The sequence below is a fragment of the Oncorhynchus masou genome, chromosome 18, assembly GCF_036934945.1.
Source record: "Oncorhynchus masou masou isolate Uvic2021 chromosome 18, UVic_Omas_1.1, whole genome shotgun sequence".
NCBI lineage: Eukaryota > Metazoa > Chordata > Actinopteri > Salmoniformes > Salmonidae > Oncorhynchus > Oncorhynchus masou.
Genome location: NC_088229.1, coordinates 28906179 through 28932307, shown reverse-complemented (window position 1 = coordinate 28932307; position 26129 = coordinate 28906179). Strand labels below are relative to the sequence as shown.

Below are 26129 nucleotides of genomic sequence, written 5' to 3'. Positions count from 1 at the left end.
GTGATGGGACTCGGGAGAGGCTAAGGTCAAGAGCCGTGCGTCCTCCGAAACACAACCCAGCCAAGCCGCACTGCTTCTTGACACAATGCCCGCTTAACCCGGAAGCCAGCTGCACCAATGTGTACCTGGCGACCATGTCAGCATTGCACCCCGCCCGCCACAAGAGTCGCAAGTGCGCGATGGGACAAGGACATCCTTGTCGGCCAAACCCTCCCCTAACCCGGACAACGCTGGGCCTTCCTGGGACTCACCCACAAACAGGACCAATCCTGGCCTGCTGAGAAGTGACGGACTCCATCCTTGCTGGTGGGGTGCTCTCATCTGATCTACCAACATAGACAGGGCTCTAACTCCTCTAGCTCCACAATGATATAGGGTGCAGGCCAGGCAGCGGGCTGTTAGCCAACCTAGTGGTGTCTGCCACTAGCACAGTCAGTGTAGTCAGCTCAGCTATCCCCATTGAGACCGTGTCTGTGCCTCGAACTAGGTTGGGCAAATCTAAACATGGCGGTGTTCGCCTTAGCAATCTCACTAGGATAACGACCTCCTCCATGCCTGCCACTATTGAAAGAGATCGTGATACCTCACATCTCAAAATAGGGCTACTTAATGTTAGATCCCTTACTTCAAAGGCAGTTATAGTCAATGAACTAATCACTGATCACAATCTTGATGTGATTGGCCTGACTGAAACATGGCTTAAGCCTGATTAATTTAGTGTGTTAAATGAGGCCTCACCTTCTGTTTACACGAGTGACCATATCCCCCGCACATCCCGCAAAGGCGGAGGTGTTGCTAACATTTACAATAGCAAATTTCAATTTGAGCTTCTAGTCATGAAATCTATGCAGCCTACTCAATCACTATTTATAGCTATGGTTTACAGTCCTCCTGGGCCATATACAGCACAACTCACTGAGCTCCCTGAAATCCTATCGGACCTTGTACTCATAGCAAATAATATTCTATGTTTTGTTGACTTTAATATTCACATGGAAAAGTCCACAGACCCACTCCAAAAGGCTTTCAGAGCCATCATCGACTCACTGTCACAGTTATACTCTGGACCAAGTTTTGTCCCATGGAACAAATGTTGTGGATCTTAATGTTTTTCCTCATAATCCTGGACTATCGGACCACCATTTTATTACGTTTGCAACAAATAATCTGCTTAGACCCCAACCAAGGATCATCAAAAGTCATGCTATAAATTCTCAGACAACACAAAGAATCCTTGACACCCTTCCAGACTCCCTCTGCCTACCAAAGGACGTCAGAGGACAAACATCAGTTAACCACCTAACTAAGGAACTCAATTTAACCTTGCGCAATACCCTAGATGCAGTTGCACCCCAAGAAACAAGCTCCCTGGTATACAGAAAATACCCGAGCTCTGAAGCAAGCTTCCAGAAAATTGGAACGGAAATGCCGCCACACCAAACTGGAAGTCTTCCGACTAGCTTGGAAAGACAGTACCGTGCAGTATCAAAGAGCCCTCACTGCTGCTCGATCATCCTATTTTTCCAACTTAATTGAGGAAAATAAGAACAATCCGAAATGTCTTTTTGATACTGTCGCAAAGCTAACTAAAAACAGCATTCCCCAAGTGAGGATGGCTTTCACTTCAGCAGTAATAAATTCATTAACTTCTTTGAGGAAAAGATCATGATTAGAGAGCAAATTACGGAATCCTCTTTAAATCTGCGTATTCCTTCAAAGCTCAGTTGTCCTGAGTCTGCACAACTCTGCCAGGACCTAAGATCAAGAGAGACACTTGTGTCAAGAGATATAGTACTAAAACACAATGATGAAAATAATCATGGCCTCTAAACGTTCAAGCTGCATACTGGACCCTATTCTCACTAAAAGTGGCAGTGAAAGCCTCTCTTGAAAAAGCCAAACCTTGACCCAGAAAATATAAAAAACTATCAGCCTATATCGAATCTTCCATTCCTCTCAAACATTTTTGAAAAAGCTGTTGCGCAGTAACTCACTGCCTTCCAGAAGACAAACAAAGTATACGAAATAATACAGTCTGGTTTTATACCACATCATTAGCACTGAGACTGCACTTGTGAAGGTGGTAAATTACCTTTTAATGGCATCAGACTGAGGCTCTGCATCTGTGCTCGTGCTCCTAGACCTTAGTGCTGCTTTTGATACTATCGATCACCACATTCTTTTGGAGAGATTGGAAACCCAAAATTGGTCTACACGGACAAGTTCTGGCCTGGTTTAGATCTTATCTCTCGGAAAGATATCAGTTTGTCTCTGTGAATGGTTTGTCGTCAACTGTAAATTTCGGTGTTCCTCAAGGTTCCATTTTAGGACCACTATTGTTTTTACGATATATTTTACCTCTTTGGGATGTCATTCGAAAACATAATGTTAACTTTCACTGCTATGCGGATGACACACAGCTGTACATTTCAATGAAACATATTGAAGCCCCAAAATTGCCCTCGCAAGAAGCCTGTGTTTCAGACATAAGGAAGTGGATGGCTGCAAACGTTCTACTTTTAAACTCAGACAAAACAGAGATGCTTGTTCTATGTCCCAAGAAACAAAGAGATATTTATTCTATTGAATCTGACAATTAATCTTGATGGTTGTACAGTCGTCTCAAATACAACTGAAGGACCTCGGCGTTACTCTGGACCCTGATCTCTCTTTTCACGAACATATCAAGACTGTTTTAAGGACAGCTTTTTTCCATCTACGTAACATTGCAAAAATTCAGAAACTTTCTGTCCAAAAATGATGCAGAAAAATTAATCCATGCTTTTGTTACTTCTAGGTTAGATTTCTGCAATGCTCTACTTTCCGGCTACCCGGATAAAGCACTAAATAAACTTCAGTTAGTGCTAAATGCGGCTGCTAAAATCCTGACTAGAACCAAAAAAATGTATCATATTACTCCAATGCTAGCCTCCCTACACCGGCTTCCTGTTTAGGCAAGGGCTGATTTCAAAGTTTTACTGCTAACCTACAAAGCATTACATGGGCTTGCTCCTACCCATCTCTCTGATTTGGTCCTGCCGTACATACCTACACGTACGCTACGGTCACAAGATGCAGGACTCCTAACTGTCCCTAGAATTTCTAAGCAAACAGCTGGAGGCAGGCCTTTCTCCTATAGAGCTCCATTTTTATGGAACGGTCTGCCTACCCATGTGAGAGACGCAGACTCGGTATCAACCTTTAAGTCTTTACTGAAGACTCATCTCTTCAGTGGGTCATATGATTGAGTGTAGTCTGGCCCAGGAGTATGAAGGTGAACGGAAAGGCTCTGGAGCAACGAAGCACCCTTGCTGTCTCTTCCTGGCTGGTTCCCCTTTTTCCACTGGGATTCTCTGCCTCCCTATTACAGGGGCTGAGTCACTGGCTCACTGGTGCTCTTTCATGCCGTCCCTTGGACGGGTGCGTCACTTAAGTGCGTTGAATCACTGACGTGATTTTCCTGTCTGGGTTGGCGCCCCCCCCTCCCCCCTTGGGTTGTGCTGTGGCGGGGATCTTTGTGGTCTATACTCGGGCTTGTCTCAGAATGGTAAGTTGGTGGTTGTAGATATCCCTCTAGTGGTGTGGGGGCTGTGCTTTGGCAAAGTGGGTGGGGTTATATCCTTCCTGTTTGGCCCTGTCCGGGGGTATCATCAGATGGGGCCACAGTGTCTCCTGACCCCTCCTGTCTCAGCCTCCAGTATTTATGCTGCAGTAGTGTATGTGTCGGGGGGCTAGGGTCAGTTTGTTATATCTGGAGTACTTCTCCTGTCTTATCCGGTGCCCTGTGTGAATTTAAGTATGCTCTCTCTAATTATCTTTTTCTCTCTTTCGGAGGACCTGAGCCCTAGGACCATGCCTCAGGACTACATGGCATGATGACTCCTTGCTGTCCCCAGTCCACCTGGCCGTGCTGCTGCTCCAGTTTCAATTGTTCTGCCAGCGGCTATGGAACCCTGACCTGTTTGCCGGACGTGCTACCTGTCCGAGACCTGCGGTTTTCAACTCTCTAGAGACAGCAGGAGCGGTAGAGATACTCTCAATGATCGGCTATGAAAAGCCAAATGACATTTACTCCTGAGGTGCTGACTTGCTGCACCCTCGACAACTACTGTGATTATTATTATTTGACTATGCTGGTCATTTATGAACATTCGAACATCTTGGCCATGTTCTGTTATTATCGCCACCCGGCACAGCCAGAAGAGGACTGGCCACTCCTCATATCCTGGTTCCTCTCTTGGTTTCTTCCTAGGTTTTGGCCTTTCTAGGGAGTATTTCCTAGCCACCGTGCTTCTACACCTGCATTGCTTGCTGTTTGGGGTTTTAGGCTGGGTTTCTGTACAGAACTTTGGAGATATCAGCTGATTTACAAAGGGCTAAATAAATAAATTTGATTTGAGCCAATGGGTCTCCCGGTCGCGGCCAGCAGCGACAGAGCCTCGACTCGAACCAGGATCTCTAGTGGCACAGCTAGCACTGCGATGCTGTGCTTTAGACCACTGCGCCACTCAGGAAGCCCAGCACCTTTTTCTAAGAGTGTACTGTATGTCCATTCGTTACAAGAGAGCTTCACTTTGAATATGAATGTGTCCAGGTTCTCCTTCACTGCAGCCCTCTAAAACTATGATGCAAATTCATATCCAATTCTGTTTTGGACCAGCGCATCCCTAAGCCATGCACTTCTTATTATAGGTCACATTACACATGCCTACAAGGGTAAGGACATCAGTCCACTTTCCTCATTCCGTTCCTAACTCAAACTAAACTGATTCTTCAATTCAAATTGGGAGGAATTTGGGCTGTGAGGTAATCTTCAGAGCTCGCCCATCATCTGATTATGGACTTTGGCCTTTCTCTCCAGTCATATTAATAAAGCTAATGGATCGTGGATTTGCTTTATCGGGTGGCTGACAGCCAATAAGAACGCTTACATCTAGGAGCGGTGTCCAATCAACATCAGTCTTTCACCACCGAAGCGGCGAGGGGCGGGAGACGTGCCGGTCGTAGACAAAAACAAATCAACAACCTCTAGGGGTCGAGTCGGCGAGGACAAAGTGAATATAATATTTTTGCGCCTCGCTCGTTCTTCGACTTGTTATTTTCCTCTTCAGTGCAACGGTGTGTGTGCCTCTCGCATTTCAAATCCTGCAGTGCTAACACAAATCCCATCATTTCTGTCTGGGCGCCTGTGTGATGCTGCATCACGCTCTCCTGCACGTGATTGGTGCTCTGTGCTCATGCACGACGACTTTCACTGTCTCTGCTGCTGCTACTATGGCTGGATAACCCTTCCCCCACTACCACTAGCTCCTTTCCTCACATCCATCATCTTCTGCAAGAAGGAACACAGCTCTCTATCTCTCTCACACACACACACACACACACACTTGACTCAATTACAGGAGGGAACTGATACCAAGCTAAAAACACAGTGAGTTGCACACAACCTTGATATTGGAAAATATAATTTTCTAAAAAGGTGAGAAATATGCAAGCCTCAGTAAAAAAAATGTTGGGGTGTAAGCTATGCCAATAAGATACAATATTTCGTGGCCTGGCTGGTCTAGCTGTAATGCCGCAGCCTCAGGCACACGTATCGGCATCCATACTCGGATACAGTCAGAGACGGCCCTAAGGGGCAATTAATTTAGGTTAGGGCTGGCTCTGGCTGCATGTGGATACGCAGATACACGAGCCACTGTGGCCCCGCATGTTGAATTCAGACTTTTTTTGTGGCACCCACCCCAATCAAAAGTTGCCTGTCCCTAGGTGGTACTTGTATCATATTTTAGCTAGCACTCAAGCCTTCTAGTTATTTTCGACAGTCCTCCAACCGAATTTCTGCATCACTACAAGTTAAAGATTATGTAGTGTGAATACCTTTAGGTGCTTACACCAATCCAATCGTCTTGGATCTCCACAAGTGCATAGTGCGTTGTGGATAGGGGTTCATTTGGGATTAGGCACTGGCCTGCATATTCAAACTCATATCCGTCAAAACTAAACATGATATGTGGTTGGGGGAAAAACACCAATTTATAAGTTGCAATACCACAACAAGTCAAGCTAGGTCAGCTAGAAAGCTGAAACAGAGAGCAGTTGTTTATCATCTCAACCTTTCTGACCTCTGCCTGGGGAGCAAGTGTTCAAGCAGTTATTTATGGTAAGCATGCTGCCATGCTCTTCTCACTTGTACTTTTACTTTCCAAACTAAATCAGAATTTTGGGATTTTTGCCATTTTTTACACCTTTATTTAACTAGGCAAGTCAGTTAAGAACACATTCTTATTTTCAATGACGGCGTAGGAACGGTGGGTTAACTGCCTCGTTCAGGGGCAGAACGACAGATTTTTACCTTGTCAGCTCAGGGATTCAACCTTGCAACCTTACGGTTAACTAGTCCAACACTCTAACCACCTGCCTCTCATTGCACTCCACGAGGAGCCTGACTGTTACGCCAATGCAGTAGAAGCCAAGGTAAGCTGCTAGCTAGCATTAAACTTATCTTATAAAAAACAATCATAATCACTATTTAACTGGACATGGTTGATGATATTACTAGTTTAACTAGCGTGTCCTGCATTGCATATAATCAATGCAACGCTGGGGGATGATTTAACAAAAGCTCATTTGCGAAAAAAAGCACATCCATAAACACCAAAGCCTTTCTTAAAATCAATACACAGAAGTATATATTTTTAAACCTGCATATTTAGCTGAAAGAAATCCAGGTTAGCAAGCAATATTAACCAGGTGAAATTGTGTCACTTCTCTTGCATTCATTGTACGCAGAGTCACAGTATATGCAACAGTTTGAACAGCCTGGCTCATTAAGAACTAATTTGCCAGAATTTTATGTAATTATGACATAACATAACATTCACTGAAATAAACGTTTTGTTTTCGAAATTATAGTTTCCGGAGTCAACCATATTAATGACCAAAGGCTCGTATTTCTGTGTGTTATGTTATAATTAAGTCTATGATTTGATAGAGCAGTCTGACTGAGCGATGGTAGGCAGCAGTTCGTAAGCATTCATTCAAACAGCACTTTTGTGTGTTTTGCTAGCAGCTCTTCGCAAGCACAGCGCTGTTTATGACTTCAAGCCTATCAGCAAAATGGCTGGTGTAACCGATGTGAAATGGCTAGCTAGTTAGCGGGGTGCGCGCTAATAGTGTTTCAAACGTCACTCTCTCTGAGAGTTGGAGTAGTTATTCCCCTTGCACTGCAAGGGCCACGGCTTTTGTGGAGCGATGGGTAACGCTGCTTCGAGGGTGGCTGTTGTCGATGTGTTCTTGGTTCGAGCCCAGATAAGGGCGAGGAGAGGGACGTTAGCTATACTGTTACACTGGCAATACTAAAGTGCCTATAAGAAAATCAATAGTCAAATGTATATGAAATACAAATATAGAGAGAAATAGTCCAATAAATACTATATTAACTACAACCTAAAACCTCTTACCTTGGAATATTGAAGTCTCATGTTAAAAGGAACTACCAACTTTCATATGTTCTCATGTTCTGAGCAAGGAACTTAAACATTAGCTTTATTACATGGCACATATGCACTTTTACTTTCTTCTCCAACACTTTGTTTTTGCATTATTTAAACCAAATTGAACAGGTTTCATTATTTATTTGAGGCTAAATTGATTTTTATTGATGTATTATATTAAGTTAAAATAAAAGTGTTCAATTCAGTATTGTTGTAATTGTCATTATTACAAATAAATATATACAAAATAAATAAAGTAACTTAAAAAATAAATATAAAAATCGGCCGATTAATCGGTATCCGCTTTTTTTGGTCCTCATAATTGGTATCGGCGTTGTGGTATCGGCGTTGAAAAATCACAATCGGTCGACCTCTATTCAAAACAGTTGTTAATAAAAGCAGCATTCAGTGCTAACAGCGAAGTAGCAAAGATTCTATTTCAAGGTTCATTTCTTGGCAATGCTTCTTAGATATAACCTGATGATCAGAAATCAAAACAGTGATATTTAATGCCTGAATGAGAGCCAGGAAGTGTGTGTGTGCGCGTGTGTTACAGTATCTCAGATCAACAAAGGGTTAACAGAGACTGTGTAATGGCTTCCTACAGCCATCACAAGATGTGTTATTGGTCCAGACAGGCAGGTATGGTTGCTTAGCAGACGTGATGCATTCCTTCTGCTCACTCAACGTCTGCGAGGAAGGATTTCCCAGAAACTGGAGCAGCAATGGTTAAAAGGCAGGGAGAAAAACATCATGGCTGAAATCACAGACAAAAAAATAATAATAAAAAGAAGATTTACACCAAAACACACTCTGGAACTCACTTCAGAACTCAAATAGCACAGAAATCCTGTCACTATCATCAAAATAATGTAGTAAATGTGTAAACCTTAGAGATGTGATTCTATCAACAGTGATAGTCTTTTGTTGTTGTTGCATGTCAGCAGTCAAGAGCAAAAACTGATGAAGGAATGATGAAGTGTTGAGTGACCTATCCCTGTGCATGATGCGCTGTTGACCATGCTCAAGACTTAGCACAGTGTGAACCAAGAACACACACCATCTGTGTGAACTAACGCTTCTCAAATATGTACTCCGTTTGTACATATTTTGAAGCATGCATCGATGCATGCTTCAACGGGAAGTATGCAAAGGAATATGACGCAACCACGTAAAAAATGACACAAAATGTCAATCAATGGCGGACATTGTTTGAGCTGACGTCTGATAAAATACACTGACTTCACATCTCATATGTTGCTTGACTAAAATATTTTATCTTGATACATTAACTTAATACACAGTGTTAATTTTGGCATGTTAACCTGCCAACATACCGTAGATCACAAGCCCATAATAATTCAATAGGGCTAACTACTGTTCGCTAGCCAGATAGCCAAAGACATCTACCTTGCATAACATTTGTTTTAGCTGGCTAGCTAGATTATTACAATTCACATATCTAGCTGATAATTATGAAGTAAAAGGTTTGATTTGTGTATATCTTCGTCTATTATTGCCATTGTCCTGGCTGGAAGAAGGTTCAGTGAATGGGGAAGTGCAGCGTGAGGCAATACAGTAGGGTGCATTTCAAATGTAATGTTTTATTATGTTCTCCACATTCTGGTGCTCACAAGAACGTACTCAAGAGAGGGTCCTCGGAGAACACATTCGGAGTATGAGAGTGTGGAGCTCGGTAGCAGGCATATTGAGAAACACTCACAGTCTGCTTCTCATTAGCAGGTCATGTGTGTGTGCGCGTGTCTATTTATCCACCTCTCTCAAATGTGTGTCTGGCTGTGTCCCATCCCAGGCCCATTCCTAACAAAGACAGTGTGGTATGTAACCTAACATATCAGGGGTAAAAGAAACAGCTGAGCGGCCTTTCTTTCTTGTCTGGTCTTGACGGGAAAAAAAAAAAAAAAAAAACTGGCGGGGGAGGTTGTCTATACTGTTCAACCAATCCAGCAAATGTGGAGGGGTTAAGATGGAGTGTTCCATTGTTACCATCCAAAAGCAGAAGTCTCATTAAATGCCCTCTTTCCATTTCCCCTGAAAACCGGATGCATCCGGTGGTCACGACCCCGCTGAGGGTGCACAAGAGGTGAAGCAAGGAATGTCACACCCTGAGTGGGTGTGTGCACCTGCGAGGAGGGAGATTACTTTGCTGCCAAACCTGGCGAACTCAGGCGAGCTGGAGGATTACACGTCCTAATCAGGTCAATCGTCCTCGTCTGCAGAAGGCTCAATAGCACGATGACCTTCCCTTGGCCAATCTCGCCCGGGCTTAATTTTGACACCTCCTCGTCCCTTTGTGTTGTATCAACCACCCTTAGTTTTCCCCATTCATACATGTGGAATGGGTTTTGATTGATGTCGAGGTAAGCGAATAACTATCACACTTTGATTGTCACTGATGGACGGTGTAGCCCAGTCAATGCCTGAAGGGTTTTCTGAAGGTCAAATTGAACATACACTTAGCTGACCATGGGAAGGGAAATGGTGGTGGAACCAATGCTGTGACCTTCCACCATAGATGGTATCTATGATGTTTACACCATAAAAATAGAATGACTAGAAAGGACAAAGCCGCTCAAAGCACAGCACACTCAATATGGCCGCCCGTCCGGTACACGGATCAAAGAACCTTGACTAGAATGGGTATGCCCTTCTAGACATTCTACATCTAAGGTTTAAACTGAGAATAATCTCTGATTCAGCAGTACTCAAACTTTTTCAACAGGCACCCCAACTTTTTCAGCAGAATTTCTACCAATCTCACCCCTGCCAAAATCAAATGAAAATATTAAAATAAGAACATTGGATTTTTGCATCAAGAAATTACCTTCAATTAATTTCTCTTATCAAAGTTGAGAACCAATAAATACATTAACTCAATAAAAAATATATACTTTTTTTACACTGTGGTATTCAAACCCAACTATGAATACCACTGCAGTAATTCTCTCTCCTATTCACCATGTAGAAGTATGAATGGATGCCTAATATCCAATAATGGTTTACAATGAGAACCCATTATGGCTCAGGTGCTCGTTCCCATAAGTCACACGCCCTCATCAGGTTAATTGCCTCCATGCATTCGGAAAGTATTTCAGACCCCGAGACTTCTTCCACATTTTGTTACGATACAGCCTTATTCTAAATATTTAAATAGTTATTTTTCCCCCGTCATCAAATCTACACACACCCCATAATGTATATTACTCACAACACACCTGGAGTGTGTCACCCGGCTATTCTATTTTGAAAGCAGATTAGGAGTGTACGTCGAAGAAAATATGCATTGTATCATTTTATTCTACCATTTAACAAGTGGCAGTTCAGGCATGCTTACTGATATATACGTTATGTACACTACCGGTCAAAAGTTTTAGAACACCTACTCATTCAAGTTTTTTTTTGTAGAATCAAAAGATCAAACTATTAAATAACACATATGGAATCATGTAGTAACCAAAGAAAGTGTTAAAACAAAATATATTTGAGATTCTTCAAAGTAGCCACCCTTTGCCTTGATGACAATGTTGCACACTCTTGGCATTCTCTTGTGTACTTTCTACGCACAAGATCATAATTTTGCATAGACAACTGACATTCTTGCGTTGCGTACTGTGTGGTGCAGTGGTTCCCAAACTTTTTATAGTCCCGTACACCTTCAAACATTCAACCTCCAGCTACATACCCTCTTCAGCACCAGGTTCAGTGCACTCTCAAATGTTGTTTTTTGCCATCACTATAAGCCTGCCACACACACACACTATAGAATATATTTATTAAACATATGAGTGTGGGTTTGTCACAACCCGGCTCATGGGAAGTGACAGAGCTCTTACAGGACCAAGGCACAAATAATAATCAATAATTTTGCTCTTTACATAGCAATCTTACATATAAAAGCTTATTTGTTCATTAAAAATTGTGAATAACTCACAAGTTAATGAGAAAGGTGTGCTTGAAAGGATGCACATGACTCTGCAATGTTGGGTTGTATTGGAGAGTCAGTCTTAAATCATTTCCCACACACAGTCTGTGCCTGTATTTCGTTTTCATGCTAGTGAGGGCCGAGAATCCACTCTCACATAGGTATGTGGTTGCAAAGGGCATCAGTGTCTAAACAGCGCGTTTTGCCAAGGTAGGATACTCTGTGCGCAGCCCTATCCAGAAATCCGGCAGGGGCTTCTGATTAAATTCACAGAACCGCTTGTTGCCATTTCGATGAGGCTCTCTTTTTCCGATATCTGTACGTCTACTGGAGGCAGGCATGAAAGGGTTAACAAATACAGTTGTTTGTGTCGTCTGTTTCTGGAAAGTACCTGCATAATTGTGCACCCATCTCACTCAGGTGCTTCGCTATATCACATTTGACATTGTTCGTAAGCTTGAGTTAATTTGCACAAAAAAAATAATACAATGGGAAGACCTGTGTGTTGTCCTTGTTAACGCAGACAGAAAAGAGCTCCAGCTTCTTAATCATAGCCTTAATTTTGTTCCGCACATTGAATATAGTTGCAGAGAGTCCCTGTAATCCTAGATTCAGATCATTCAGGCGAGAAAAAACATCACCCAGATCGCCAGTCCTGTGAGAAACTCGTCATCATGCAAGCGGTCAGACAAGTGAAAACTATGGTCAGTAAAGAGAACTTTAGGCTCGTCTCTCAATTTATTTATATAAAAAAAAAACGTGTCAATACTTTGCCCTTTGATAAGCAGTGCACCTCTGTATGTTGTAAAAGCATTACATGGTCGCTGCCCAGATCATTGCATAGTGCAGAAAATACACAAGAGTTCAGGGGCCTTGCTTTAACAAAGTTAACCACCTTCACTGTAGTGCCCAAAACGTATTTCAAGCTGTCAGGCAATTCCCTTGGCAGCAAGAGCCTCTCGGTGGATGCTGCAGTATACCCAAGTGGCGTCGGGAGCAACTGCTTGCACGCGCGTTACCATTCCACTATGTCCCCCTGTCATGTATCTGTACTAATGGCGCAAATGCTAACACATCTTGACCACCAAAGTCCATTTGATGTCACAAAGCTGTCCAGACACTTTAAACATATCCTCTTCTACAAACCAGGACAACAGGAGAAGAGATCTTCCTTAATTGACCCCCATAAACTTAACAGACATATACCAGGAGCTGTGCCAGGCCCACCACGTCTGTTGACTCATCCAGCTGTAACGCATATAATTCACCGGCTTGTATGCGAAGCAGTAATTTTTCAAAACATCTGCCATGTCGCTGATGCGTCGTGAAACAGTGTTGTTTGATGGAGGCGTAGTGTGTACAATTTTTTGGGGCCTTTTCCCCCAGCATTGTCCCAGCCATATCCACGGCAGCAGGAAGGAATTAAGTCCTCCACAATAGTATGGGGCTTGCCTGTCCTAGCCACTCGGTAGCTCACCATATAAGACGCTTCTAGTCCCTTCTTATTAATGATATCTGTTGCTTTTATACATGTCTTACTACTTGAAAGTAGTCTTTATTCTCGCAAAAAAAAAAAAAAAAACTCTGGCAAAAATGTTTAATTGCCATGTTTTGTTTCTAAACATCTGCACAAGAGTGAAGGTTTCATTGAGTTGTGAGAGTACATTTACACATATAACACACTGTGGCTGAGGAAAAGCACTACACACAATATAAGTGAACCTCAAATCAATGTCGTCCTCATATTTGCGCCTCTTCGATGGGCCAACGTCCCTGTCTGTTGTTGGGTGCTTTCTGGGCTAACAACAAATGTAGAATTACTGATGCTAGCATTGGAGGCAGAACAACTTGTGCTAACAGGTGCAGTTCTGCTGGTAGGAGCAGTACTACCAGTAGAGCTGGTATGTCTCTCTATGGACACAGGCCTTAATTTTTTAACCATTTTCGAGCAAACGGAATGAGCAGCAACTATGTTTGGCTACATACGGACCGTTAGTGGAATTCCCGTGAGAGTGTAACAGTTCATGTGATTGGATGTTAATTATTTGAGTAGGCTACCTGTATTTGACATTGTGTTATTTCGCTGAACACTAGATGGTTTCATTTTATTTTTGGCAGTGAAACAAGGCTGCTCAGGCGAGAAAAAAACCCTCACCCAAATGTTTTGCCCGTTATAAAATGTAAACGGACTGTTTGAAAAAGTGATTTAAACGTTTAAAAAAAAAATGCAAATCACATTTTTATTTGGCATACCCCGAAAGCATTGCGCGTACCTCAGTTTGGGAATACCAGGTGTAGTATATACACACATTTGGCTTTACTCAGACAACATACCTGGAATGAGTCAGCTGGCCAATGCTATTTTGAAAGTAAATAGGGAGTGTATTTTGAGGGAACATACTAGTACTTTGACAATTTTCTTGCATTCTGCAGTGGAAGAGAATGCACACTAACAGGTACAGAGAACGGTGAGCAGAAACCTGAAGAGTGCATATACAGTCCATTCGGAAAGTATTCAGACCTTGACTTCTTCAACATTTTGTTATGTTACAGCCTTATTCTAAAAATGTATTAAATTATTTCTCCCCCTCAATCTACACACACACACACACACACACACACACACACACACACACACACACACAACCCCATAATGACAAAGCAAAAACTGATTGATTTTTTTTTGCAAATGTATTTACATAAGTATTCAGACCCTTTACTCAGTACTTTGTTGAAGCACTTTTGGCAGGGATTACAGCATTGAGTCTTCTTGAGAATGACGCTTCAAGCTTGGCACACCTGTATTTGGGAAGTTTCTCCCATTCTTCTCTGCAGATCCTCTTGAACTTGGTCAGGATGGATGGGGAGCGTCGCTGCACAGCTATGTTCAGTTCTTTCCAGAGATGCTCGATCGGGTTCTGGCTGGGCCACTCAAGTACATTCAGAGACTTGTCCCGAGGCCACTTCTGCGTTGTCTTGGCTGTGTGCTTAGAGTCATTCTCCTGTTTGAAGGTGAACCTTCACCCCAGTCTGAGTTCCTGAGTGCTATGGAGCAGGTTTTCATCAAGGATCTCTGTACTTTGCTCAGTTCAGCTTTTCCTCGATCCTGAAGTCTCCCAGTTCCTGCCGCTGAAAAACATGCCCACAGCATGATGCTGCCACGACCATTAATTTTTTAAATCTTTTTTTAAAAAAAAGTCAGTTAAGAACAAATTCTTATTTACAATGACAGCCTTCCCCGACCAAACCCGAACGACACTGGGCCAATTGTGTGCTGCTCTTCCAATCACGGCTGGTTGTGATACAGCCTAGAATCGAAACAGGGCCTGTAGTGACGCCTCTTGCACTGAGATGCAGTGCCTTAGACCACTGTGCCACTCGGAAGCCCAAGTGACATGACGCTTAGCATTCAGGTCAAGGAGTGCAATCTTGTTTCTCATGGTCTGAGAGTTTTTAGGTGCCTTTTGGCAAACTCCAAGCAGGCTGTCATGTGCCTTTTACTGAAGAGTGGCTTTCTTCTGGCCACTCTACCATAAAGGGCAGATTGGTGGTGTGCTGCAAAGATGGGAGAACCTTCCAGAAGGACAACCATCTCCACAAAGGAACTCTAGAGCTCTGAGTAACCATAAGGTTCTTGCTCACCTTCCTGACCAAGGCCCTTCTCCCACGATTGCTCAGATTGGCCAGGTGGCCAGCTCTAGGAAGAGTCTTGGTGGTTCAGAACTTCTTCCATTTAAGAATGATGGAGGCAACTGTGTTCTTGGGGACCTTCAATGCTGAAATGTTTAGGTATCCTTCCCCAAATCTGTGCCTAGACTCAATCCAGTCTCGGAGCGCTACGGACAATTCCGTCGACCTCATGGCTTTGTTTTTGCTCTGACATGCACTGTCAATTGTGGGACCCTACATAGACAGGTATGTGCCTTTCCAAATCATGTTGAATCAATTGAATTTACCACAGGTGGACTCCAATCAAGTTGAAGAAACATCAAAGACCATCACTGGAAACAGGATGCACCTGAACTCAATTTCGAGTCTCATAGCAAAGGATCTGAATACTTATGTAAATAAGGTATGTTTTTTTATTTTTTATAAAGTTGCCAACATTTCTAAAAACCTGTTTTCGCTCATTGAAAGCAAGTCTAAGAAGCGGTAGATCTGTTCCGTGTGCACCACTTCTATGCTTCCCGTTCTTAAAATTTTGTCTTTGCGTGTTTTACTTTCTGTTTTGTACACCAGCTTCAAAACAGCTGAAAATATATTTAACAGCGGTTTAGATGGAACAAAGACACTATATTTGTTTTGTTTTGTCACAAAAAAAGAAATTACGTTAACTTCTAGAATTTTTGCAACCAAGAAATGGTGGAGCGATTTCTGCATAGTGCATCTTGATAGGGATATTGCTAGCATGCTCATAGATAGCGCAATGACTGGAAGTCTGTGGGTAATGCTAGTTATTATTGGCTCGCAAAACTACCCCTAACATCATATATGACAGAGACATACAAACAATATTCACGGTTCATCTGACTCTGGGGAAGTAGATAAAGGGCATCATTGCCAAAATCCCAAAGTATCCCTTTAAGCACTGAAGACATGTGAATCTAGTTATACACATTTAATAGGTTAGCATTAGCCTAGCCTGCACTGTTAGCCTAGCAATAGCATATCAGAGGACCTTCTTTGCTGCAGCAATCAACCATGTTATACAGTACATGTGTAATCTAACACTGTTAGCCTTGTGATAGTGTAGCAGTGAACCTTCTTTGACACAGCAGCAAACCACCACGCTACATATATGAGTGATGGGGGAGGGGGAATAGAACACATGGCTTACATAACAAGACACATGGACCATTGTGAGCAGCACATCTGGCTCATCATTAAGGGTAGGCTTTAAACTCATGCGATCTGTCCACATAGTGTTCCAACGCTAGCTAGCGCCGCAACCCATTTTGTGAAATTTCCGGCTAATTACTTTGGCAATGGTATGTCTGAGCACAGGTCTCCACTGAAAGAGACCTTGCTTAGTATCACCCTGCTCGCAGAGGCCTTGAATTAATCCCCTGCACATTGTATAATCACAGAGGAAAGTAGAGAGGGAGAGTGATGGCACATGCCCTTGACACAGACACAAATGAACACACACCTTGAGGGAGGGTGGCAACAGAATGACAACAATAAGGGGAGCATCACAGCCCAGTAAAAAACACAGCTGCTTTCTCTCAGCAAGCTGACCAGGCTTATCCGTAGACAGACACCCTACTGTAAATCAGGCCTCTCTCCATCCCATTTAAATTACAACTATATCTAAAGGGTAGCAGAAATACAACACAACCGAAGGACATTGATTGATTGATAGAGAGATAGATATAGATATATATACACACACACATGAAAACAGAGCCTGGATTCATAAAGTTCTCAGAGTAGGAATGATAATCTAGAATCAGATTTTTCCTTTTAGATAAACAGTGAATGGACAGGGGTGATCGGGGCACATATTTAGTGTCTCTGTGTAGGTTTGCTGATCTAGGATCAGGTCCTCCCTGTCCATGTTCTTATTCATTATGATCTAAAAGGCAAAACTGATCCGAGATCAGCACTGCCTCCTACTCTGAAACACTTTGTGAATACGGCCCAGATGTTTTCAAGTGGGACTTCTGTAAAATAACATAATTTGATGGTGCATTGCAGGAAAGAGGTTAATCTTAGCTAAACAATGACATGTCATCCATATACACATGTTGCGGTCTTCAAAACCTGTGCTTCACGTACAACCTCGTAAACAGAAGGAAGGCTTTGTTCAATTGTTCAGTTCTATTCCTTCAGCGCCACAGAGATGATCAAAGAATGCATTCAATTATGAGAGAAATACCTTCCCAAAACATCAAAGTGTACAGTGGTAGAACATTCCTCTGTGTAATGGCTTTTGAGATTTTTGGGAAGGGGCACATTATATTAGGTAGTGATAGAAGCATCATTATATAGCCCCAACTCAGTGTTTCCCCTATAACAATTGTATAAATAAAATTACAGCATCTTAGGTACATCTTTGTAAGTATTAAGAGGATTAAATCTCACGTCGACAGTTGATGGATAGGGCATAAGCAGAAATGTTCAGTATATTAATGAAGACTGCAGAGAACCTATATTCAATGCTATTTGGCAGAGCTCTTCATACAGCAAAAAAAAAGCAGTTCTTAAAACATTTCCATATGTTAGATTAGTAGATCATGATACCAAGGATCATTTACCTATTTTATTTTGAATTTTAGGATCCCTTTAGGCATAAATATTTGATATAAAATTGCATTTGGCCTTAATGCTATAAGCACAAAGAAACATTGAATAACAGATTCATACATGGAAAAACAGTCAAAGAAATCTATCAAAAGGAAGTTTGTTCGGTGTCTGTCCTATATCTGAGAGATAAGAAAGATCAGGAAATTACATATTATTTAATTTACCCATACTTAACCAATTTGTTTTGGCACTAAACTACTTCCACATATACTTGCATTTATTTTTTTTTTTTTTTAAATTAGAGCAAAACAACCGTCAAAATATGCATTTGTGAGAGTCTCACCTTTCCATAGAGGAGTCATATTAGTGTATAGCCCAAACTGTTCGGACGCTACAGACGTTTGTGAGAAGAACAGTTTTCGGGATGTCTCACGGTCTGACAAACACCGCTGTAGTTCGGCCACCTTCCACCGCAGATGTGGAAGGTTGCCATTGGCAGATTGAGACACAGCCCATGCAAAAAAAAAAGAAGATATATCTAGCTTAAACAGACAGATTTTGATGGTATTTTTCCCCCAACGCTAATTAGATTTCCGTGGGTTCGGGGGGGCAGACATCGACTCTAGGGGGTTAACCCAATTTTTCAACTGAATCCATATCCAAATTTTTAGGCGGCGGTAGGGAGACTCACCTATACAATGTTAGGGAAACACTGAAGTGACCTGCATAAAGGGCATGTTCTCTCATTGGCTGACAGTCTGGACTATGAATGCACGTGGGCCTGCCTGCCATGGGCAAGACAGCATTCTCATTATACCATCTGCAATGGAGTACTGCTCTGCAATCTGTGCATGTGATAGGAAGAGAAGCAAGACTGCTGCAGCCTCCCTCTCCCCCTCTGCTACTCACCCCCCACTAAAAAACATAGCAGAGCTCAGCTCTGCTACACACCACAAGTCACCGAGGGCACCTCAAAGTGTCATTGGCCTAATGAAAAAGCATCAGGATGTGAAGTAAAAGATTCAGGATTCTACTAAAACCTTTCCTTTGGATAGGTTTGGTCCTTAGGAAGTGCATGCAAGTGTGGCATTGATGGATGCAATCAACGACCAGCTGGTGTGATTGAAATAACACAAATGACTAAAGGCGACAACTGAACTTCAAGGCAAATCAAAACCAGTTCATGGAACAGGTTGATAAAAGGGTTGTGTTACAGGCTCTAAGTACCAGGTCAATATTATAACAAGGCATATAACTACCTGACATGAATGAGATGGCGTTTGTCTCATGAGGGTTTTAATGTGCCATTCAAAGACCGGTTTTGGAATAACTATAGTTCACTCAAAAAGTACATTTTAGTATTTTGTTCATTAATCCATTGTTAATAAAATACCATTTTATTTTACATTTCTAGTCAAGTTTTCAAGACCGAGCACTTTCAGTACAGAGGAAAAAAATGTGGATGCGTTTGAATGAACTATCCCTTTAAAAAAAACTGGTGACCCATAGTTACAAGTGGACATGGTGAATCACTGGCTAAAAACATCCAAAAGGATTTGTTACATTGGATAAATCCAAAATGACTAAATTACTAAGGAGGAAAAAAACATGACAGCGACATCTCCTTTTCCAAATAGCACATCTCTATATTCAACATTATAGCGTTATCCTCATTTTCTCTGTGCTAACAGAAATGTGATATTGCTGTGCTGTCACTTGGACCTTAGCTTTGGGCAGCACATTAAATATGTCTGTACAACATCCGTCTGAATCATTGATTCCCATTATATGCTATTGGATGGGGACAAATTCCATCTGCTGATACAGCAACTGAATAGCAATTAAGGCCATTTTGTTTGTTTCAACCTCAACATCTTGTAGAGAGCGCTTTTCTAAATGACAGGAATGCTTATGGTTGACCTGGTAGCAGCACAGAAGTCCAACTACTCTTTGAAAACAGTTTTGCTTTGTATCATAACTGTTGATTTTTCCATATACTGGAACATCCACTTTGATGTTTCATAGTTTGTCTATTTTCTACATATGAACTGTCCACCTAATATTAAAGGGCATGTTCTCAAAACAGTTATACTGTCTGCCCTCGAAGGTGTCCCAAAAGGCTGCGTGGAGTAGAACTTGTGTTTCCTGGAGTATTCCACATCAACTCGGGGAAGACATAACCACACACTCCAGACCAGTGATAAGCACTGCTACCAATATCAAATAGTCCCAACTGTGGGACAATGCATTGATGAATAGAAAGAGGGAAGAAAGCCCAAAGAGCAGGCTGACTGCATCCCAAATGGCACTCTATTCCCTACATAGGAATCTGGTCAAAAGTAGTGCACTATGGTTCCTGGTCAAAAGTAGTGCACTATATGGGGAATAAGGTTCCATTAGGGACACAAACTGTGTCAGAATGGACCAACTCAACATTTCTCACACTGAGGCTCATATATATATATATGTATATGTGTGTGTATGTTTGTGTGTGTTACTTACTGGTAGAATTGCCTTGCATCTGAATGATGCATTTTGACTCCTTGCTTGTCTCTCTCGAGTTAAAGGGACGAACTCGGACAGCGACTTTCACAGACGCCCCAGACATGGCAGCAGTTTAGGACTTTCACCCAGTACCCAGTAGTATGATTCCAAAAATTACTCTCCTGAAGAAAGAAAAACTATTACTTTACTTTTGAATTACATACAAATTCAATGCATGTTGTCATAAGTAATAAAGGGATGACTTGTTAGATTCGATACTAGGGGTAAAATAGGTGATAAGGCTACAATGTTGACAAGCTGTTAAATAGCATCACATTTAAATATAATACAAAGCAATTGGAGAAACGACAACAGAAGGTCTCAAGTGGATGTTACTCGTCATTAAAATCTGAAATATTATGCATTTCTCTCAGATTACAAGTATATGGCACGAAAGGGTCAAATAACGAAACCTAATTCCCGTTATCTCAGTTTGTAGGCCAAATGCTCAGACTAGTTTAGAGGAGCCTACAATATGGCCGACTCATCGCATAGAGGCTACATTATACAGATATGCTACATAAATAAATGTCTGAATAAAAACAGTAGACTGCCTATTAGGTATAGCTATTAGTCTACATACTGACAATTTCATTAGGATTGTTAGTTTGTACAAATCTCTAGAAAAGGGCCCAGCATCGACTAGCAGAAATCTGATGTTTTCACCATGTCCTTGCAGTCAGCCATTTACTAGCCGAGGCATACGCCCATGCAATTCTATCTACCATATTTGGTATATGCAAACGCACAGAAACCTGGCTACACATTGAAAAATGTTTAGAAAAAATATTTTCGAAATTTGAAAAGGGCTAGTGGAAAACATTAGAAATTGTTGCAAAGCATTTGGCAACACATACCAAATGTTTGTAAGATTAAGTGAAACAATGTAGGCCCATTACTAAAACCAGCAGATATCGTACTGACGAAATCAAACCTTCTTCCTAGGTTCCTGCCTTTCTAGGGAGTTTTTCCTTGCCACGGTGCTTCTACATCTGCCTTGCTTTCTATTTGTGGTTTTAGGACGGTGTTCTGTAAAAGCACTGTGACATCTGCGGATATAAAAATGGCGTTATAAAGATATTTGATTTGAATGGCCTTATGTCGCCGTTCGCGATAATGACTTCACGCGCAGGATATTCGTTTTGGGATCATTTACAACAATACCATCGTGCATAGGTAGTCTATTTGATATCAAATCAGAACAAAGTATTTTAAACGTTTGCGATCAGAATACAACAGATTACTAAATTAATTTTAAGGAAAAGCAACAACAAAAAGTCGCTCGCTCTACAGTAAAAACGGAATGAAATAGGTAATGTTTATGCAACTTACTTTTGAAGATCGAAACGAAGACTAGAACACCATAGAAAAGTAGAGAAAACAAATAATAATAATATTGTTCATCAGAGTATGCTCGCAAAAAAATGGTCAAGCCCACTTTTATGAAAAACACCCATTATAGCAGTGTTTAAGTCTCCACCAGACAGGCTTCCACTGCATTCGTTGCTTCCTTGATGAGGTTATTTTCCAGTTCAGATGAAAAGCGGTCGTATATCTGCACACAAGCAAAAAAAAAAACAGATAGAGTACCTTGATTTACTGAAAAGATTACGTCAACTCCCTTTCGACTAGACTGATTGTCAGTTTGATAAGCCAATGAAATCAGACTAATGCATGAGCAATGCGTTGGGGAGCCAATAGAACTCCACGAAATACGATGGGACCGTTGCATTTGGCCGTGACGCCATACTGCAGGGTTTCTTACCGCTCCCTGTACCGCTGTCACCGCACTACGAAGGTCTAGACAGGGACCAAAGTGTATAGGCGCCCCCTAACAGGAGAAAGTGTAATTACACAGTAATTCATAGAAATCTTCACAGACATAGACCTTTCCCTACAGACTTAAGCATCTCATGATTTTTCTAATGATTTCACTATAAATCAATTGCATGCGTCTTTGCCCCATCTGATTCTAACAGTCCACAGACATAGGAACTCCAACAGTGTTAATCTGCTAAATTGTAATTATTTGCCTACCTCATGCCTTTTGCACACAATGTATATAATCTTTTTTAAATAATAAAAAAAATGTTCTGTGTTATTGACTTGTTTATTGTTTACTCCATGTGTACCTCTGTGTTGCTGTCTGTTCACACTGCTATGCTTTAACTTGGCCAGGTCACAGTTGTAAATGAGAACTTGTTCTCAACTAGCCTACCTGGTTAAATAAAGGTGAAATAAAATAATAATAAATAAAAAAAACAGATCTGATTATTGCCCCCGATCAAGAGTGTGATCCTTGAAAAAAATATCAAAGTTCATGTCACTGAAACAACACTAATAGCTTCAGCAGTATAGTAGTGAGACAGGCAAACCATTTTGTTGCAGCTTTTTAGCCTGGAAAGTAAGGGTCCCCAACACCTTCAATGCCTGAAACGGCTGACTATTAGAACTTCATTAAATAATTGTTTATTGTACAGTTGCATAGTATTTATGTATAATTGCTGGACAACTCCTGTACCCTGTAATGCTAGTTAATTACCGGTAGTAATAATCAAGGTGTTTACATACCCTGCCTTCCTACTTATATTTGACAACCAGGCGCGTGGGAAGTGTGCGTGAACATTGTTTATAAATGGCTCGATTCCAAACTAATGGTAACTTTCATTCAAAGGAATAAAGCAGTATTTGATGATTGTGCTCAAACTTCTTTGAATGTAGAGGAAGAGTTTAATACCTTTACACCTATTTGCATTGATATGCTTCTTTTTTTATTTGTTCCAATTGGAAAACAATTACATTACAGTTACGCATAGGAATTCAATAGATCTATATTATCCAAATGTAATATGAAGGTCCATTTCTGTAGATTAATGAATAAACCCATTTTGCTTAATATAATTAATTAACCCATCCCAGTTGAAAAAGTAATTTCAACAATAGCTGTAAACCTGTGTGCATCATCATTTATTTCAATTCAAAGTCCTGGATTCCAAAACAGGTATGTGGGTAAAATAAACAAATTCCTGTACAGTTAAAGGAAAAATCCACTCAAACTGTATTGGCATTTTGTTCCATTAGTCAATTGTTGATACAATCACAAAATGTTTAGCATATCAGCAGTCAAGTTAAGATATTGGACTATCAAGAAGCAAAGTGTCACTTGCCACGTCATGTTGATGCATTTTGCTGAGTAGAGTTTTCCTTTAAGGGCTCAGACTCACAAATAGCATTTGCTGGCAGAGAGCACTTGGCACCTCAACCTAAATTGCAAACTGATTTTACATATAGAAAAACATTGAGATCAACATTTGGTGAGATGTGTGCGAGCCTTAAGTTACAGTTAGCCACTCCCAATTCACTTCCTACCCCTTCGATGTTTGCAGATCCATAAAGTAAAAGCAATATACACTACACAGTTAATACCTTTCCAGACCTTTCAGATCTGCAAACTTCGAAGGGTTAGGGCTAAGGAGAGGGACAGAACAAATTGGGCCTGGGCATTTAAGTCAGCAACCTGGGTAAGGATTAAGAAACAGTGAGCTTTGAGAGACCTCTTGATGTGGGAGATGTGTTCCTATATCCTGCTGTGGGAGATGTGTTCCTATATCCTGCTGTTCTTCCAATGGTGTTCATGCTACAAAGATGCTTTATATTGTCTTATGACCGTTCTGCTCCATCGTAAAAGTGTTTGCCATGAGGCGCTTGGGAGGTTTTGAACTATAGGCCATGCAAACAAAAATGTATTCACTCGTCTGTCATCAACAGGGAGACAACCAAACTAACCAACCATACATAATTTAAACTAATGCTTCACTTACCACTTTCATCAAATTAAGCCCACAATTAGTTTTTGTTTGTCTACAAGACAATCTAGCACGTTCATTTCAAGCTACATTTTTAAATATGTATTCTCATTTCCCAAGCCTCGTCAGCAAACGGCACAAGATGTGTGCATGTTGTACTGTAAACTGTATGGTTATGATAAACAATATTGTGAATTAGTTCAGCCACTTTCTTTTCAATGTCTTGTTTAAAGTTACCACCAAGACAACCAAAATGTATCCCAATCCTAAATGTATCATCCGTCCCTTCATAAAGCTGAAATGTAATAATTCATCTAACAAAGTATACATAAAGTCACAAAACGAAGGGAAAATAAACAATGAATGAAGAAATGCATTCTGCTGCTAAGACCTGTGACAGCTGCTTATCATTGCAGTGTTATGTATATATGTAGATATATACACAAAGTCATGAGCAAAAACCTTTTAAAAGTCTTAACTTTATTATGTTTCATTTTAGAGCTAAGGGCCTTCAGATGATGACCCGAGAAAATAAGGATAAAGGGAAGAAAAATAAAATCAGGTTTCATTTATTTCTCTTGTGTTTTCCCCCCGTTCTTGATGGTATTTACTTCAGGCATGGTGAATTAATGGTGGTAACATCCCTTACTGACGGGGGGGGGTTGAAGTTGGGCTGTCATTAGAGGAAACGTCCCTGGCCTTGCTTCTCTCTCATCCATGCCTGGATCCTCTCCTTCAGTTCAGGGACTGTGAATAAAGACAATGACAGAGCAGAACGTGAGCGCAAACCCATCGGGACCCATTTAGTTAATCAAGTGTGCTAGTAGGACATGTTGCCTAAAAGAAAGACTTCAATTCCAACTGTCGAGTACTAGTCCACTTTATTCATTGATTAATGTTTTTAAGCAAGAGAGTTGAGAAGGGACAGCAAGTAGCCTAGTGGTCAGAGGGTTGGACGAGTAACCGAAAGGTTGCAAGATCAAATCCCCGAACTGACAAGGTAAAAATCTGTCCTTCTGCCCCTGAACAAGGAAGTTAACCCACTGTTCCGAGGCAGTCATTGTTAATAAGAATTTGTTCTTACTTGACTTGACTAGTTAAATAAAGTTTTTTTTTTTTTTAATTGCATCCAATCCAAAACGATTCATGCATATATTATGACAACATTTTGTGATGTTTTTATTTGTTTTGGCCTTCGACAAGGGTTTTTTCAGCAGTTTTTTCCCACTCAAAGCAAGCCAAAGTTCGGAATCGGAAGTCTACACCCTTTTGTCCGTGATCGGTTAACAGTAGGGATTCTTCAATTACGTGTTTGTTGTCATTCAACGATAGAAGACCAGTTTCCAAACATTCTCCTCTGCAAAAAATATCAACTTATGACAATTTATTGAGATATCTTAAATTCATTATTTTGAGGAAGTGTTTTCTGGTTACAGTGTTACATGATGAATGAACAGTACTACTACTGTATTGTCGTTTTTCAGTCGAAGGTATTTTAAGGGTGTATGCGAGCACACTCGTTCGGTTCACCAAGCCTTTAGTCTCAATTTTCCGTCAGTAACATTTGTTTCAAGTGGGTACTTGCTTTTCCTCACATATCAAAATGACATCTTGTACTGCAGGCTATGAGTATAGGGAGTTGCAATTTAAGTGGATATGACTTTGATACCGGTGTGTGCACACATACGTGACTCCAGCATGCTTTCGTTGAGCGGCTGTCTGTTGAAGGGGTCAGTGGGGGAGTTGAGAAGGTGGCGGAGGATGATGGCTCGGTCCATGATGTTCCCAGAAGGCAATATCACAGGGTCTGTCATTAGGGTGTCCATCAGAGGATCTGTGGAAACAAACACACACAAATGTAATGTACCTTCAATTATGTATTTATTTTCCTTCGTTGTAGCCCTCCCATTTACGCAACATTACATTGTGTATATTAAATGTGATATGCACAAATAAAAATATAGAAATTTGCCTTGAGCTGTGTATAAGTATTCCTACCAGGATGTGAGAGAACAATGTTGTGTCGTGTTTGAATGAGGTGTTGAAAAATACATTAATTAAATTCAGCAAAAATTGACACACTTTCCTCTCTTC

At 41.2% G+C, this 26129-nt stretch overlaps 2 protein-coding genes across 9 annotated transcripts in view; both read right to left on the bottom strand.

Annotated features, from left to right (window-relative positions):
• The window catches only part of kif1b (kinesin family member 1B), a 109952-nt gene extending 88118 nt beyond the window's left edge, over positions 1–21834 (bottom strand). For 5 of the 8 annotated variants that reach the window (XM_064922892.1, XM_064922897.1, XM_064922894.1 and 2 more), the window contains exons 1-2: positions 21562–21834; positions 20188–20351 (exon numbers count right to left, since the gene is read on the bottom strand). In XM_064922892.1, the coding sequence (XP_064778964.1) occupies positions 20188–20293 (106 nt within the window). In that variant the 5' untranslated portion in view covers positions 20294–20351; positions 21562–21834. The remainder of the gene's footprint in view (positions 1–20187; positions 20352–21561) is intronic. The other 3 variants (XM_064922898.1, XM_064922896.1, XM_064922899.1) reach the window with 1 other exon arrangement.
• A 1346-nt stretch (positions 21835–23180) lies between these two features.
• ube4b (ubiquitination factor E4B, UFD2 homolog (S. cerevisiae)) overlaps positions 23181–26129 on the bottom strand; it is a 47826-nt gene continuing 44877 nt past the window's right edge. Inside the window, 2 exon segments of the mRNA XM_064922891.1 lie at positions 23181–24782; positions 25723–25869. Of these exon segments, the coding sequence (XP_064778963.1) occupies positions 24715–24782; positions 25723–25869 (215 nt within the window). The 3' untranslated portion in view covers positions 23181–24714.